This window comes from Trichoderma reesei, assembly GCF_000167675.1.
Source record: "Trichoderma reesei QM6a unplaced genomic scaffold TRIREscaffold_4, whole genome shotgun sequence".
NCBI classification, from domain to species: Eukaryota; Fungi; Ascomycota; class Sordariomycetes; order Hypocreales; family Hypocreaceae; genus Trichoderma; species Trichoderma reesei.
This window is the reverse complement of record NW_006711151.1, coordinates 1-12,856: the sequence shown is the minus strand read 5'-3', so window position 1 is coordinate 12,856 and position 12,856 is coordinate 1. Positions and strand designations below refer to the sequence as shown.

At 46.0% G+C, this 12,856-nt stretch overlaps 6 protein-coding genes across 6 annotated transcripts; 4 read left to right on the top strand and 2 right to left on the bottom strand.

The window, feature by feature from the left end:
* Positions 1-910: 910 nt before the first annotated feature.
* On the top strand, positions 911-2,065 carry TRIREDRAFT_58055 (prenyltransferase; the record flags this gene model as incomplete). The annotated part of the gene is made up of 1 exon (XM_006963266.1): positions 911-2,065. One exon carries the CDS (start codon positions 911-913, stop codon positions 2,063-2,065), a length of 1,155 nt encoding a protein of 384 aa, XP_006963328.1.
* Positions 2,066-2,186: 121 nt separating this feature from the next.
* Positions 2,187-2,986, bottom strand: rps23 (ribosomal protein S23). The gene is made up of 3 exons (XM_006963067.1): positions 2,944-2,986; positions 2,597-2,860; positions 2,187-2,526 (listed from the first exon to the last, which is right to left on the bottom strand). The coding sequence occupies exons 2-3, from the start codon at positions 2,853-2,855 to the stop codon at positions 2,348-2,350; spliced, it is 438 nt and encodes a 145-aa protein (XP_006963129.1). The 5' UTR covers positions 2,856-2,860; positions 2,944-2,986; the 3' UTR covers positions 2,187-2,347.
* A 326-nt stretch (positions 2,987-3,312) lies between these two features.
* TRIREDRAFT_57580 (uncharacterized protein) lies at positions 3,313-4,110 on the top strand (the record flags this gene model as incomplete). The annotated part of the gene is made up of 1 exon (XM_006963265.1): positions 3,313-4,110. One exon carries the CDS (start codon positions 3,313-3,315, stop codon positions 4,108-4,110), a length of 798 nt encoding a protein of 265 aa, XP_006963327.1.
* A 1,030-nt stretch (positions 4,111-5,140) lies between these two features.
* TRIREDRAFT_120539 (adenylate kinase) lies at positions 5,141-6,383 on the top strand (the record flags this gene model as incomplete). The annotated part of the gene is made up of 4 exons (XM_006963264.1): positions 5,141-5,291; positions 5,357-5,409; positions 5,484-5,638; positions 5,738-6,383. The coding sequence occupies 4 exons, from the start codon at positions 5,141-5,143 to the stop codon at positions 6,189-6,191; spliced, it is 813 nt and encodes a 270-aa protein (XP_006963326.1). The 3' UTR covers positions 6,192-6,383.
* A 57-nt stretch (positions 6,384-6,440) lies between these two features.
* On the bottom strand, positions 6,441-9,285 carry TRIREDRAFT_45748 (uncharacterized protein). The gene is made up of 5 exons (XM_006963041.1): positions 7,695-9,285; positions 7,178-7,631; positions 7,027-7,113; positions 6,702-6,864; positions 6,441-6,650 (listed from the first exon to the last, which is right to left on the bottom strand). The coding sequence occupies exons 1-5, from the start codon at positions 8,924-8,926 to the stop codon at positions 6,634-6,636; spliced, it is 1,953 nt and encodes a 650-aa protein (XP_006963103.1). The 5' UTR covers positions 8,927-9,285; the 3' UTR covers positions 6,441-6,633.
* Positions 9,286-10,477: 1,192 nt separating this feature from the next.
* On the top strand, positions 10,478-11,511 carry TRIREDRAFT_104623 (uncharacterized protein; the record flags this gene model as incomplete). The annotated part of the gene is made up of 3 exons (XM_006963263.1): positions 10,478-11,080; positions 11,463-11,468; positions 11,509-11,511. 3 exons carry the CDS (start codon positions 10,478-10,480, stop codon positions 11,509-11,511), a joined length of 612 nt encoding a protein of 203 aa, XP_006963325.1.
* Between the last annotated feature and the right edge of the window lie 1,345 nt (positions 11,512-12,856).

The window sequence follows — 12,856 nt, the reverse complement described above, 5'->3', positions numbered from 1 at the left end:
GCTGCTAGACGATTTGGATTCCGAAGCCAAAGCTGGCATCTCGCGGGCGGATGTGATGGCGTTCACCACCAGCTTGGTGGAGGCCTCGAGGCGAGAAGCTGCCGATCCCGGCCATGCTTTTTGTTTGCCTTTGCGATCCATTGACACTGGCTGTGAACTGTGACCATCAGATGAGATGGAAGATGAAGATGCGACCTCGTCTGGTCTATTACGTTCAGGCTGTCGGTCCATTTTGAAGTGTTGCGGGAAGTTGAAGGTCAGGTGGGGTGAGCGACGATGGGCTGGGCCGAGGCACATGCAAGGGACGAGGCGATCTACCTAGTATGTACTTGCGAGCGTCAAGCACATGTCAAGCTCGGTAGACTATCTTACAGTGCAAAGCAGCCATATTACACTACCTAGGTAGAGCAGCTTAATCTGAATCAAGGGATTTAACTTAGACTATAGAATTTCAAATCTCTAGTATTTTTTAAGAAAATGTATTAATGTTTTACTTAATTTATATAAATATATTCTTAATTCCTTAAATTATAAATTTAAATAATATTTTTTTAAAATATACTATATTAAATTAATAAAATAATATATTTTACTTATATTAATTATATAATAAGATTTCTTCTATATGTAAACTAGTACTTAATTATAAGTTATAATTGTTAGAAGATTAATTTAAAAGATACAGTGTGAAATACCCCCCATCCAGCGGGGCGGGATTTGCTGCATTGAAAATATCCGAATCCGATGACTGGCATGTAAGGATTTTGACAAGGGCATATTCTCTCTCTTCGTGCGCCCGGTGACGACAACACGCTCCAGCAATCCCATGACGCTGAGGTTCGCTGCCAGAGTGCCCATCCTGCACCGGGCGCGATGGAGGTGCAGCAATGGCTCGATTGGCCCGTCATCGATGCTGCCTCCTCCGGCCTTGCGCTCACATGAGGGTATCGCCGGTCGATTGCTGGTCCATCGCCAGAGAGCTGTCGCCTTTCACCAGACCCTGAGAAAGCTGCAGCCAAGCCTCGACACTGCTGCTCCCGATAAGTCAGCTAATGATGAGCGTCTAGCAGAGTATGTCCCGGCTCAAACTGGCATCTTGTCGGTTGTTCCCAAGTCATGGGTCCCCTATGGCGAACTCATCCGCATCGACAAACCCGCCGGGACCTACTACCTCTTCTTCCCATGCCTCTTCTCTACGCTCCTAGCGGCGCCAATGGCAGAGCCCATGGCCTCCTTCTCCTCAGTCGCCGCCACGTCGGCTCTGTTCTTCAGCGGCGCATTGATCATGCGCGGCGCCGGCTGCACCATTAATGACCTCTGGGACAGAAACCTCGATCCCCAAGTCCGGAGAACCCGATTGCGGCCGATTGCGCGGGGTGCTATCACGCCGTTCCAAGGAGTCGTCTTCACAGGATTCCAGCTGCTTGCCGGGCTGGCTGTCTTGGTTCAGTTTCCATTGCCATGCCTGGCCTATGGCATACCAAGCCTCGCCCTGGTCACCACATATCCCCTGGCAAAGCGGGTTACCTACTATCCTCAAGCCGTCTTGGGGCTAGCCTTCTCCTGGGGTGCAATCATGGGTTTTCCAGCACTCGGCATCGATTTGCTTTCCAATTCTTCTGCGCTCATAGCCGCAGCATGTCTCTATACCTCGAACATCGCCTGGGTTGTCCTATACGACATGATATACGCTCATATGGACATCAAAGATGACGCAAACGCGGGCATCAAGAGCATTGCGCTGAAGCACGAGAACCAGACCAAGCAGGTCCTGACTGGGCTTGCTATTGCTCAAGTAGCTTTGCTGGGCTCAGCCGGGGTGGCTGCGGGAGCTGGTCCCATCTTCTTCCTCGGCAGCTGCGGCGGAGCCCTCGTAACGCTGGGCATCATGATCAAGCGGGTGAATCTCAAGAGCGTGAGGGATTGCTGGTGGTGGTTTGTCAACGGCTGCTGGATCACAGGGGGGGTCATTAGTATTGGTATGGCTGCCGATTACGTCGCTCGCTCTCTCAACCAGCCTGAGCTCGAGTCCGCAGCGGAGGAAGACGCAAAGCTCCATGCCTGATCAGGCTGCCTTGATATAGAGAAGAACAAAAAAAAAGACACACAAACACACATGCTCCCTGCACTTCGTCCCGTCATTTGGTAGTGCGAGTAGACGCCCAATCCGGTGCCGCCTGTCTGTTGAACATGCTGAAAAAAAAATTGTTTCTTCCGAGATGTGTGATCCCTTTCATAAGCTTAGCCTCCCATTTATAGGGCCATGACTAGTGGTGCCAGTGCAAACGAGCCAAAAGAGCTCCTCAAGATCCTTTTGATGACGCCTCCTTCCCCCCAGTAACTGCCTTTATGATCGGGGCTTCTCCTTCTTCTCCTTCCACAGAGCCAACAGACCGACACCGGAAACCTTGACGACCTTGAATCGAACACCGGGAATATCACCCTTGGCCTTGCCCTTGCGACCGAATCCAGCGAGCAGGACTTCGTCGTTCTCGTCAACGAAGTTCAAGCAACCGTCGTTGGGGACTGTGGTGAGCCTAAATGTTAGCCGTCGTTCCCGAGCGCGACAAGTCGTTTCTAGAGTTCTGGGACGCACCGAAAGCAGTGACTTTCTTTCCGTTCTTGATGAGCTGAACACGGACACACTTTCGGATGGCGGAGTTGGGCTGCTTGGCTTCGACACCAACTTTCTCGAGAACGATGCCCTTGGCGTGGGAAGAGCCACCGAACGGTGAGGACTTGAAGGCAGTGCCCAGAGCACGCTTCTTGTAGGCGAGATCAGCCCATTTCTGGTCCTTTCGGTTGGTTCGCAGCTTGCGCGCGGCGTTGAGACCTCTGGGCTTGCCACCAGCCATGTTTGCTTCGTCGTGTCAGTACGAGGGGAATTGGCCGATCGAGGAGGTTGGTGGTTTGGGGTGACGGCAGGTTTGGTGATGGACGTACCGGTTTATGCTAATATGGCGACAACGGTTTGGGTAGGATAATGTGACAGCACCGAAAAGTCGAGGGTGGATTGAGACGTTCGCAAAAACTCCGATAGGGTTTGCGGCCCTAGAGGCACAAATTTGCGAGTGGCAAAGCGGCTCCACGTGACCGCGGAACGCTATCCGGGAGTATTTTGATCCATCACCGGCACCAGCCTGCTGGTACGTACTTCCGTTTCCGCCTTTTGGGTCCGGTTCTAAAGCCGGACCAGCCAGTCTTCGGGCCCCACACTTGCCGTCTTCACCCCCTCGACTCCCCCCTCGATCGCCATGCTCGTGAGAAGTACAGCCTTGATTCTGCATTAGCTGCAACTCCTCTTGACGCGCCATGTCGCTCACGGCCGAGCCAAAGTCAAAGGGGCGGGATCCTCCGCCTCTCTCGTTCGCTTCTCCGTCGCCCGGCATTTCCCGTGTCTCGCTCCCTGGCGCCCTCACCTCCAGCGCTCCGGCCCTTGGGAGGCACAATTTGAAATGGGATCAGGGCAGTGCAGACGCTGGCGGCGCGCAATCGCGCTCCGGGTCAGAGATGCCATCCGAACGGCGCCCCGAGTGGGCCTTGCCGACCAAGGGGAGCTATGGAGGCACCGACAGGACAGATGCGCTGTGGGCAGAGATGCAAGCGACGCTGGAGAAGGTGGAACTGTCTGCCTCTGAAGGGACTCATGTGTTTGGGCCTGACCACGACCGCAAACTGGCGGAGCTGAGGACCGCTCAGATCGTACTTGCACAAGCCTGGGCCAGGAGTGAGGCGGACGATACTATAGAGACTGCTCTTCGTGACCACATGAATGAACTCAAAGCCGATGAAGCGCCCAATCTCCGAGACGGGCTGCTGGACTCGTCAAGGCCAGAGAGGGGAGAAGGGACCGATGCGGCCAAGAGCATGATGGGCACATCGAGTGGATGGCAAGGAAGTGATGACAAGAGAGTTGATCGCCTGGGCGCAAAGTTGGTGGAAGAGACCGAGGCCGACATCCTTCTTGCGAGAAAGCGTCGCGAGGCCAATGATGAATATTTTGAGCGCGTCAACGACGGAGTCATTGACGTTATTGCCAAGCTTGAATCAGTAGCAGTGGCCATGCGCGCGGTAGAGGAAGAAACCAAGGACTTGTGGAATGACGCATAATGGTGCCCGAGCCGGGGGCCATGTCGTCCAGATTCGATATTACAGTACTACCTTACCTACTCGGTACCTACCAACCTACTATTCCTCATGTAACTGCATCTCGTTGTACCTTTATACACTAGGGAGCAGCATCACTAAGCAGGACGATATCTGGCTTCAAGATGCGGCTCTGAGGGCATCCAAATTCAGATGCCTTTGAAGCAGCGCTTGGTATTACCTTGTCACATGTCAATCATCACTGCTCCACGATACCTAAATATCTCCTGGTCTCCTGCTGGTCGAATACCTTACCAAACGATGCACTGGACATGGTCAAGCAGTGTACTATGTATGTACGTCGTTGAACGCTACGGAAAATGGAACTCCCGATAACCGGGCCACCTCCATGGCTGTGAGACTCCGGGGAAATTCGCCGAATCGAGTGCCGGTAGTACCATCCCGACTAGTAATACCTCGGATACGGAGCAGTGCTGCGTGAGATTTCCATGTCGCCTCAAACGAGTTCCCGTTGGTGCGCGTTTTGCGGCTGTAACACGAGCTTACTAAGTCCCCTCCGTTCGCCCGGAAGTAGTACAAGTTTCTATATAGGAATCTAGATTCAAGTATAAATCTACTATTGTAATAAACAAGCCGTAACATGTCTTTATAACAAGTTAGGTTTATTAATTTATAAACTATATATTATTGTAATTTATTTATCTAAAATAATTAATATAAAAAATTTAAATAAAAACTTAATAAAGAACAAGCTAAGTATAATTAGTATTTACTAACTACATGTAGATCACTTGATTTAATTTACAGTAATGTGAAGATTCGGCTAGTGCGAAACCAGCCTAGTCTGTCGTGAGAAACGAACCGTGGCAGCTTCATATACTTAGGTAGATCCGCATGCCACCACATCTCAAATTCCTCTCGTTGCCTTCATTCGACCTACAATCTCGTTCTTGGGTGCTCGAATCGCTCCAATTCCCAATCCTCCTCACTCCTTCGCAACGACTCTCCGCCGCCGCGCCGCCGATCAATCACAATGGGGTTTGTAGAGGACGAGCTCAAGCATCTGCGCGATGTAATCGGCGGACTCGAATCGCGCATCAAGCAGCTCGAACAGCGTGCTACAGGAGCCGCTCCTGTCACTACCGAGAGCCTCCGGATGATCCTGATTGGGCCCCCAGGAGCTGGTGAGTGCTTCTATTATGGCAGAGGTATCGTTAAATATGCGTCATAATGCTTACACGCCGTCCAGGCAAGGGGACCCAAGCGCCGAAGATCAAGGAGCGCTTTTCCTGCTGTCACTTGGTATGTGGAAGTCAATTGGCATCTCGCGGAACGTGCGCATGTGTCTAACATGAGTCGTGCCGGTGATTGTCTAGGCTACTGGCGACATGCTGCGGTCACAAGTCGCTAAGAAGACTCCTCTCGGAAGAGAAGCCAAGAAGATCATGGACCAGGGCGGCCTCGTCAGCGACGACATCGTCATTGGTATGATCAAGGAAGAGCTGGAGAACAACAAGGAGTGCCAGGGCGGGTAGGTAGCCCCATTGATTCCCCAACTCATCCCCTTCATTGGAAAGAAAGAAGAAGAAGAAGAAGAAAAGAGTCTCGAAACTTACTTGAGGCGCAACAGGTTCATCCTCGACGGCTTCCCTCGGACCGTGCCTCAGGCGGAGGGCCTCGATGCCATGCTGAAGGAGCGCAACCAGACTCTTCAGCACGCTGTTGAGCTGCAGATTGACGACGCTCTGCTAGTTGCCCGCATCACTGGTCGACTGATCCACCCAGCTTCTGGACGCTCCTACCACACGACCTTCAACCCCCCGAAGCAGCCCATGAAGGACGACGTGACCGGGGAGCCTCTCATCCAGAGAAGCGATGACAACGCCGAGGCCCTCAAGAAGCGTCTTGCGACTTACCACAAGCAGACGGCCCCTGTGGTCGAGTATTACCAAAAGAGCGGCATCTGGAAGGGCGTGGACGCGAGCCAGCAGCCTGGTGAGGTGTGGAAGAACATGCTGGAAATCCTGGAAGGCAAGAAGTCTCATGGTTCTTCCATCTTCAGCAGAATTGCTGGAAAGAGCTAAAGCTCTCAAGAAAGACGTCATGCCCTGTATGCTTTTTATATACGGCTGTATGAGTGTGCTGGGTTGGCTCCACCTACTACTATAAGCCTATTAATCTTTTCTCTTTCTTGTCGAGCTTTTTATTCTAGAACATGGCTCTGGGGAGGACATCTCGCGAATTGATAGAGACAGACACGGCTCTGCGTCAAAACCAGCGCTTTGGATTGTTCATCTATCTGCAAAATTGGGACGGAAAATCAACGTGATGGGAAAGCTATGACAAGTGAAGCAAGGCAGCTGGACGAAACAAGACTCGGTCGACAAAAATCTAAGTCGATCTGAGTGTGAATATGCAACGCTGAGAAATTTCAAGTCTTTGCCCACAATTCGCCTGAGCAATCATAATATGTACCCCAGGGAGAAGCTACGGTATGTAGGTAGATGAAGCCCAACCCCTTGAATCCTACCTCCTTGAAGTCGCTGAAGAGACAGGTCAGTAGAGGTAGAGCATGTCGCGTTGGCGCAACTGACCATTCACCAACTGCCTCTGTTTGTTAAGCCAGCTCTTGGGCGCGTCGTGCCGGCGCTGAAGTACGACGTGGTTGCTCTGAAGCCGGCTCGTGAGATCGTACCAAGCGGTCGCGATTAATGCATTTTCTCTCTGGAGGTTCTTGATGATGTGATCGGAAGCAGCCTGGGCGTTCGGGTTAGCCGCATGCCTTTTTGTCAGTTCCCATGAAGAGGGAGGTCGGGAGATGGATGTGCGTGGACGACCAAAACAGCTGCTGCTGCCCAACCGCCAGCCATCGCTGATCATGGAGGATAGAATCGTAGACTGTCGTGTAGTAGGGCCTACCTTTTGTGCGGCCGAGCCTTCCCCAAGCTGTACTGCCTTGAGCCTCGTTTGAAGCTCGAGCCTTTCTTGTTCCGACTTCTCGAGTTGCTGGCGGGAAGCGTGAGTTAATGGTGCAACTGGCATACGTCGCCCAACATGGCTCATCACTCACCTGATTTCTCTGGATAAGCCGTGCTCTCAGCTTCTCGACCTTCTCGGCGGCCTTTTTCGCGGCATCCGAGCCATCGCCGTCCGTCGACAAAGCAGTGCCATCTTGCAGATCTTTGTTTTCATCTGACTCCTTTCTAAGCTTGTCGTTGGCCAGTAAAGCTTCAATAAGCTGGGATTTTAGCGCATCTCGTTCATTCATGATAAAGCTATACTCCTCCCTCTGACGCTCAAGCTCGCTGGTCAACGAAGTCGATATCAGTTTGTCCGTGCTCTTGAGCTCTTCTAATGCTGCTATGCTATCCTTTTGGACAGCAGACAGGTCTGTTTGCAAAGCAAGCACTTCCCGATTTTTGTCCGCCAGTTGGGCCTCGAGGCTGCTGATTAGCTTCCGGGCTTGTTCGAATTCGAGCTCCAATCGAGTCAGCTCCTGTCGAAGTTTGATGAATGCCTCAGTCCTATGGTAAGAAGCGTCAGTCTCCATCTCTCGAGAGGCCAGGGACTCAGTGTGCCCGACTCACCCTTCCTCGGCATTATCGCTCATCAGAGCCTGCATATGGTCGTTCAAGATGGTATACTTCTCGAAAATGCTGTTGTAGTTCTGCTGCAGACGCTCCCGTTGACGCTTCTGCTCTTCCAATTCTCGTCGGAGCACGGCGACATCTCCAGGAGAACCGACGGTTTTCCGAATCAGCTCGTTCTCTGCTCTGAGTCTGGAAAGCTCCAAAGGCAGGTTAGTCTGCGAGTCTTCCTTTGACGCAATGAGCAGCTCGTCCTCGAGATTGAAAGGCGAGGAGGTTTCATCGTTGTCTACTTCCTGCACCGTGGTGCCACCCGTGTGTTGCAGCTGTTCCTGCAAATCTTGGATAAAGTGCTCATCATGCGTCCGTTGCGCCTGTAGCCGCATGAGTTCTTCCTGGAGAGCGGTAACGTCCCTGAGGAGTTGCGCTTTCTGGTTGCGCTCATCCCAGAGATGCTGCTCGGACTGTGTGATCATCTTTGTTAATTCATCTTCCGCTTTCTTGGTTCGCTCACTCCTCTCCCTCTCTTCCATGAGCGAACGGAGTTGTTCTTGCAGCTCTGCTCGTTCGTACTGCAGATTCTGCACCTCCCTCACCAGGCTCTGCTGTGATTCGAGCTTCTGCTTGTACCGTTCCGCCATGTTGGCCTTCTTCTCAAGCTCCTCAGCCTTGTGCCGCCATTCCGTCATCTGGTCCCGATACTCGTCCGCCTGCATATTCTTCTGGCTCAGGCGTTGTACTTCGCTCTCCAGTTGGGACACCGTCTTCTGGCTACTGCGGATGACCTCCTCGTTCCTGGCGATTATCTCCATCTGTTCATGGACTTGTTCTTCCAGATGCTTGATGGTCTTGGCACTGTGCGCACCATCTTGTGTCGCTTTGCGTAGGACCTCGAGCTCCCGGTCGTTTTTCTCTTTGTCGTAAGCAAGCTCCTCGTGGCTCTGTTGAAGGTGCTCCAGGCGAGTGATGTAGTCCGAGAGGGTCTTTTTCGTTATATCGAGCTGCTGGCGCAGTGCAGCGTTCTGCTCTTCCACGAGAAGCTCGATATCACGGGCTCCCATGGCCGCGTCGATGGTCTCGTCTAGGTCATCGTCGTCCTTGGAGTTTGCGATATCTTGCTGCATGGCACGAATGATCTGCATGATTTCGGCTTGGGTGTCGCGATCAAGCCCATTCTGTATTCGGGGTACATATTTTTGGTTATCTGGGCCCATTGCGGCGGCTGAGACCATGACAGCCAGGAGCTAGAGGTTGTGTCTGTCAGATTCCTGCAATCTTGAGAAGGCAGACGGAACAATACCTGGCTGATGCCCTGCGGCTCGGGATTCTCGACAAAGGCATGATAGTCGAACTTTTTGGCTTGACAACTGAGCTCGGGGATCTGACGGCGGATGAATCGAAAGAGGCCCTTGTAGATGGCCTGCCTGTTGCGTTTGTTGGCCAGGGTTTTGGGAGCTCCTGGGTTCGTCTCGAGGTGCGACGGGTCAAACTCGGAATCCAACTCATGCAGGATGTGACCAAGAGTTATCCCATTAGCCAATCCTTCGAGAGTCTCGGCATCGCGGTTCAGATCAAAGACACGATTGATCTGGTGGTAACTCGCATTAGCATGACGCTCCCTCTCGAGGGTTGAGCATGTGGAGAGTCAGTACTACTAACAGCCTTCAAGAGTGCCGCTTGGGCACGCTGGTTGTACGACAGCATTTCGCCCGACATATATGTAGCTCAGGGGGGTGTGCTCGAGCTCGTTCAGGCGCTTCGGAAACGACGCTTCAGATGCAAAGATGGCCCAGCAGTGTCGGAGATTTGTTGGCACTCGGCACGCATATCGTTTCGTGCTACAGCATGGGGAACAGCGCTTTCGGAGGTTTAGGTGGCTTCGAGGCGGTATATCAGGTAGGTATGTAGGTAGGTAGCAAGGCAGGCTCGCAGTACCCTGGCCAGATTATAGGAACACCTGTCGCGCAATGCTGCTAAATGCTCTACTTGCACTTGCTATGGATACCTGCCGATACTCTAATGATGCTCATTTCAACATGCTAATACTAAGATAGTATATATCATGCACAAGTCTGAGTCGGGAGCCATGGCAAGTCACTCTAGAACCGGTACATACTAAGCATCAAGATTTCATGCACGCCGCAGACACGACGATGGGAAGAAAACAACATGCTGCAAATATGCCTAAGGTAGCCTACAGCCAATTGCTTTATATTAAACATGAAGGCCAACCTTAATACTAGGTACCTACCTCTAGGCATGATCTTCTGATTCCAACCAAGGTGCCTCCTCCACGTGCTGTACAACTACTAGGTAGTAGTCAGTACTGCTAACAGTACGAGTACATTCTTAGTAGGTACCTAGGTACTAGTACTAGGCACCTGAAGGATGATGGAGCAGGTCGACTTGTCCATCGCATTTATGCTAGTCGCCTGCCTGGCAAAAGCCTTTGCCGGATTGGGCAGTACCTTGGCTCCGTTTCAGCACTAGTATATCTAGATTACCCCATGACACTCCACTGCGCGTTCGGCACTCGAAACTCATTATTTTGCAAGCAACTCTCAGCTCTTTTCAGCACCCTAGCTTGCAACCGCCTCTTCTTACATACGCGCCAGTTCTTCTCACAGACCTCAACGACTGCACGACCCTCATAATCGAGCCGCTTTGTCTGCAATTACTACCACGAGATTCCGGCCAGGCCACGACCACTCAATTTCGTTGCTCTCAACTACTTCAAGCTCCCCTCACCGTTGGCGCCCTCTCCGCTCTCTTTACACGCGATCATGCTTCCACAGGGCTCGACTTTCCTCCAACAGCCTGCTCATGCAATGGGCAAGAAGCGGTCCCACGAGGAGGCTTCATACAACCTCGAGCCCGATGCAACAAACGGCAGCTTTCAACACGGTTGGATGAATGGTGAGGGAATATTGCTCGCGAAGCCATGTGTGGTTTCCAGCCGCGAAGCAGATGGTCTGTCTGGTACTGGGCTTGACGATGTGATCACTGAACAGCAAGGGAGTGGATTGCCGACTGGTCGACAGCTGAGGAACCATAAATCCCAAAGGCTTCTCAACGGCAGTGATCATGCATCCTATAGCAAAACGACGTCGACGATGCCACGAACAACGACGAACATGACCGACAGCAGTATGAATGACGACCCGGTCATTGACGACTTTACTCTTCACCTCGGCATTGGTTGGAAAAGGATCAACGATAGCGACCACGTCCAAGCCGCAGCTAGGGGCTGGGCACGCTTCATTGAGAATCACTATCCTCTCACTAACGTTAATGTCCTGCTGGAGAGCAAGGGTCTACAGTCATATCTAGTCGAATCCAATGAAGGTTTCTACCTCTTCACAGAAAACCTCCGTCAAGGGCAGCTAGTTAGTAGACATGCAACTGGGGTAATACAGAACCTGCAATCGAACCCTATACAATTTGAAAATAAAGACATATTATTAATAAAAGACTAATTTATTATAATATATATATTTTATAATAAAATATAATTAAAGAATTATAATTTAAAGGTTTTTTATTTATATTATTTATAATATAAATTATAATTTTAAATATTAATATATATATTATTTATTTATAATATATATATTTTAAAATATATTATAAGATATTTTATTATTTATATATATATAATATTAAAAAAAGTAATTATATAAATCTTAATTTAATTATTTAATACTTTAAATTTTAATATATACTTTAGTACTTATATTTATAGTAATAATAAATATAAATATAAAATAGTATAAAGTATTAATTTTATTAAAGTTAGTATATAAATATAAAAAAGTAAAAAAAGAAAAAAAATTAAAGTAATAAAAAGTTAATATATAATTATTAATTATTTAAGAATAGTTTATAAGTTAAGTATATATTACTTTTAAAAGTAAGTATTTATAAGTAATTATATTTATTTTTAAATATTTTTAAAATAAAAGAATTATTTATTTTTTTATAACTATAATAATATTATAAAGTTATAAATACTTTATATTAAAGTTATTATAACTTTATATATATTTAATTTAATTTTATATTAAACTTTTTTTAAAACTTATACTTTTTTATTAAGAGTATAAATTATAGTTTTAATAAATTTATAAATTAAAATAATATATAGCTACTTTTATAATAAATTTTATAAATATTTTATAATTATTAATTTAATATTTAAAAGCTTTATATAAAAAAATAAAATACTTTAGTTTTAAGTAATATAATATTTTTATTAACTTATATTAATTTATATATTAAGTAATATATTAATAATAAACTTAAAATTCTTAAATTATATTAATAAGTTAATTACTAAAAGTTAGTATAAATAAAATTAATTAAAATATAATAAAAATAAAATATATTTAAATATAAATTTAGTTAATAGTACTAAAACTAAATAATATATAATTAATAATATTATATATATAATATATTTATTTAAGTTTAAAAAAAATTAATTAAGAGTAATAATATTATAGCTTTATATTAATTTAAAAATTATTTTTAATAAAATAATAATATTATAATATTATATAAATATTTAAATATTTTTAATATAATATACTTTTTAATATATTTTTAAATTTAATTAATAAAATATTAAATAATTATTAAAGCTAATATATAAATATAAAAAATTAAAAAAAGTATTAAGTTTATAAAAAGTTAATATATAGTTATTAATTATTATAAAGTAATTTATAAACTAAATATATAATTCTTTTTAAAAAGTAATTATTTATAAATAATTATATTTATTTTTAAAGCTTTTTTTTTAATTAAAAAATTATTTTTCTTTTTTATAATTATAATAATATTATAAAATTATAAGTATTTTATATTAAGGTTATTATAATTTTATATATATTTAATTTAACTTTATATTAAACTTTTTTTTAAAACTTATACCTTTTTATAAAAAGTATATATTATAATTTTAATAATTATTATAAATATATTAAAGCTTTTATAAAATATAAAAAGTATAATAAAAGTTAATTATAAGCTATAGTTTTATTATATAGCCTTACCTTTTTACTTAATTAAGCAGCTAGTATATAAAATTAAAAAATAAAATCCCTTTTTTTAATTAATTAAAGTCTTAAAGCTCTAAAGTTATATAAATTATTTTAATTTTA

Coding starts and splice junctions, on each gene's coding strand:
- rps23 (XM_006963067.1), bottom strand. CDS start 2,855: ATGGCTGGTGGCAAGCCCAGAGGTCTCAACGCCGCGCGCAAGCTGCGA. Junction 2,527..2,596: donor AAAGAAAGTCACTGCTTTCG/GTGCGTCCCAGA, acceptor GGCTCACCACAG/TCCCCAACGACGGTTGCTTG.
- TRIREDRAFT_45748 (XM_006963041.1), bottom strand. CDS start 8,926: ATGGTCTCAGCCGCCGCAATGGGCCCAGATAACCAAAAATATGTACCC. Junction 7,632..7,694: donor AGCGATAATGCCGAGGAAGG/GTGAGTCGGGCA, acceptor TTCTTACCATAG/GACTGAGGCATTCATCAAAC. Junction 6,865..7,026: donor AAGGCTCGGCCGCACAAAAG/GTAGGCCCTACT, acceptor CCGAACGCCCAG/GCTGCTTCCGATCACATCAT.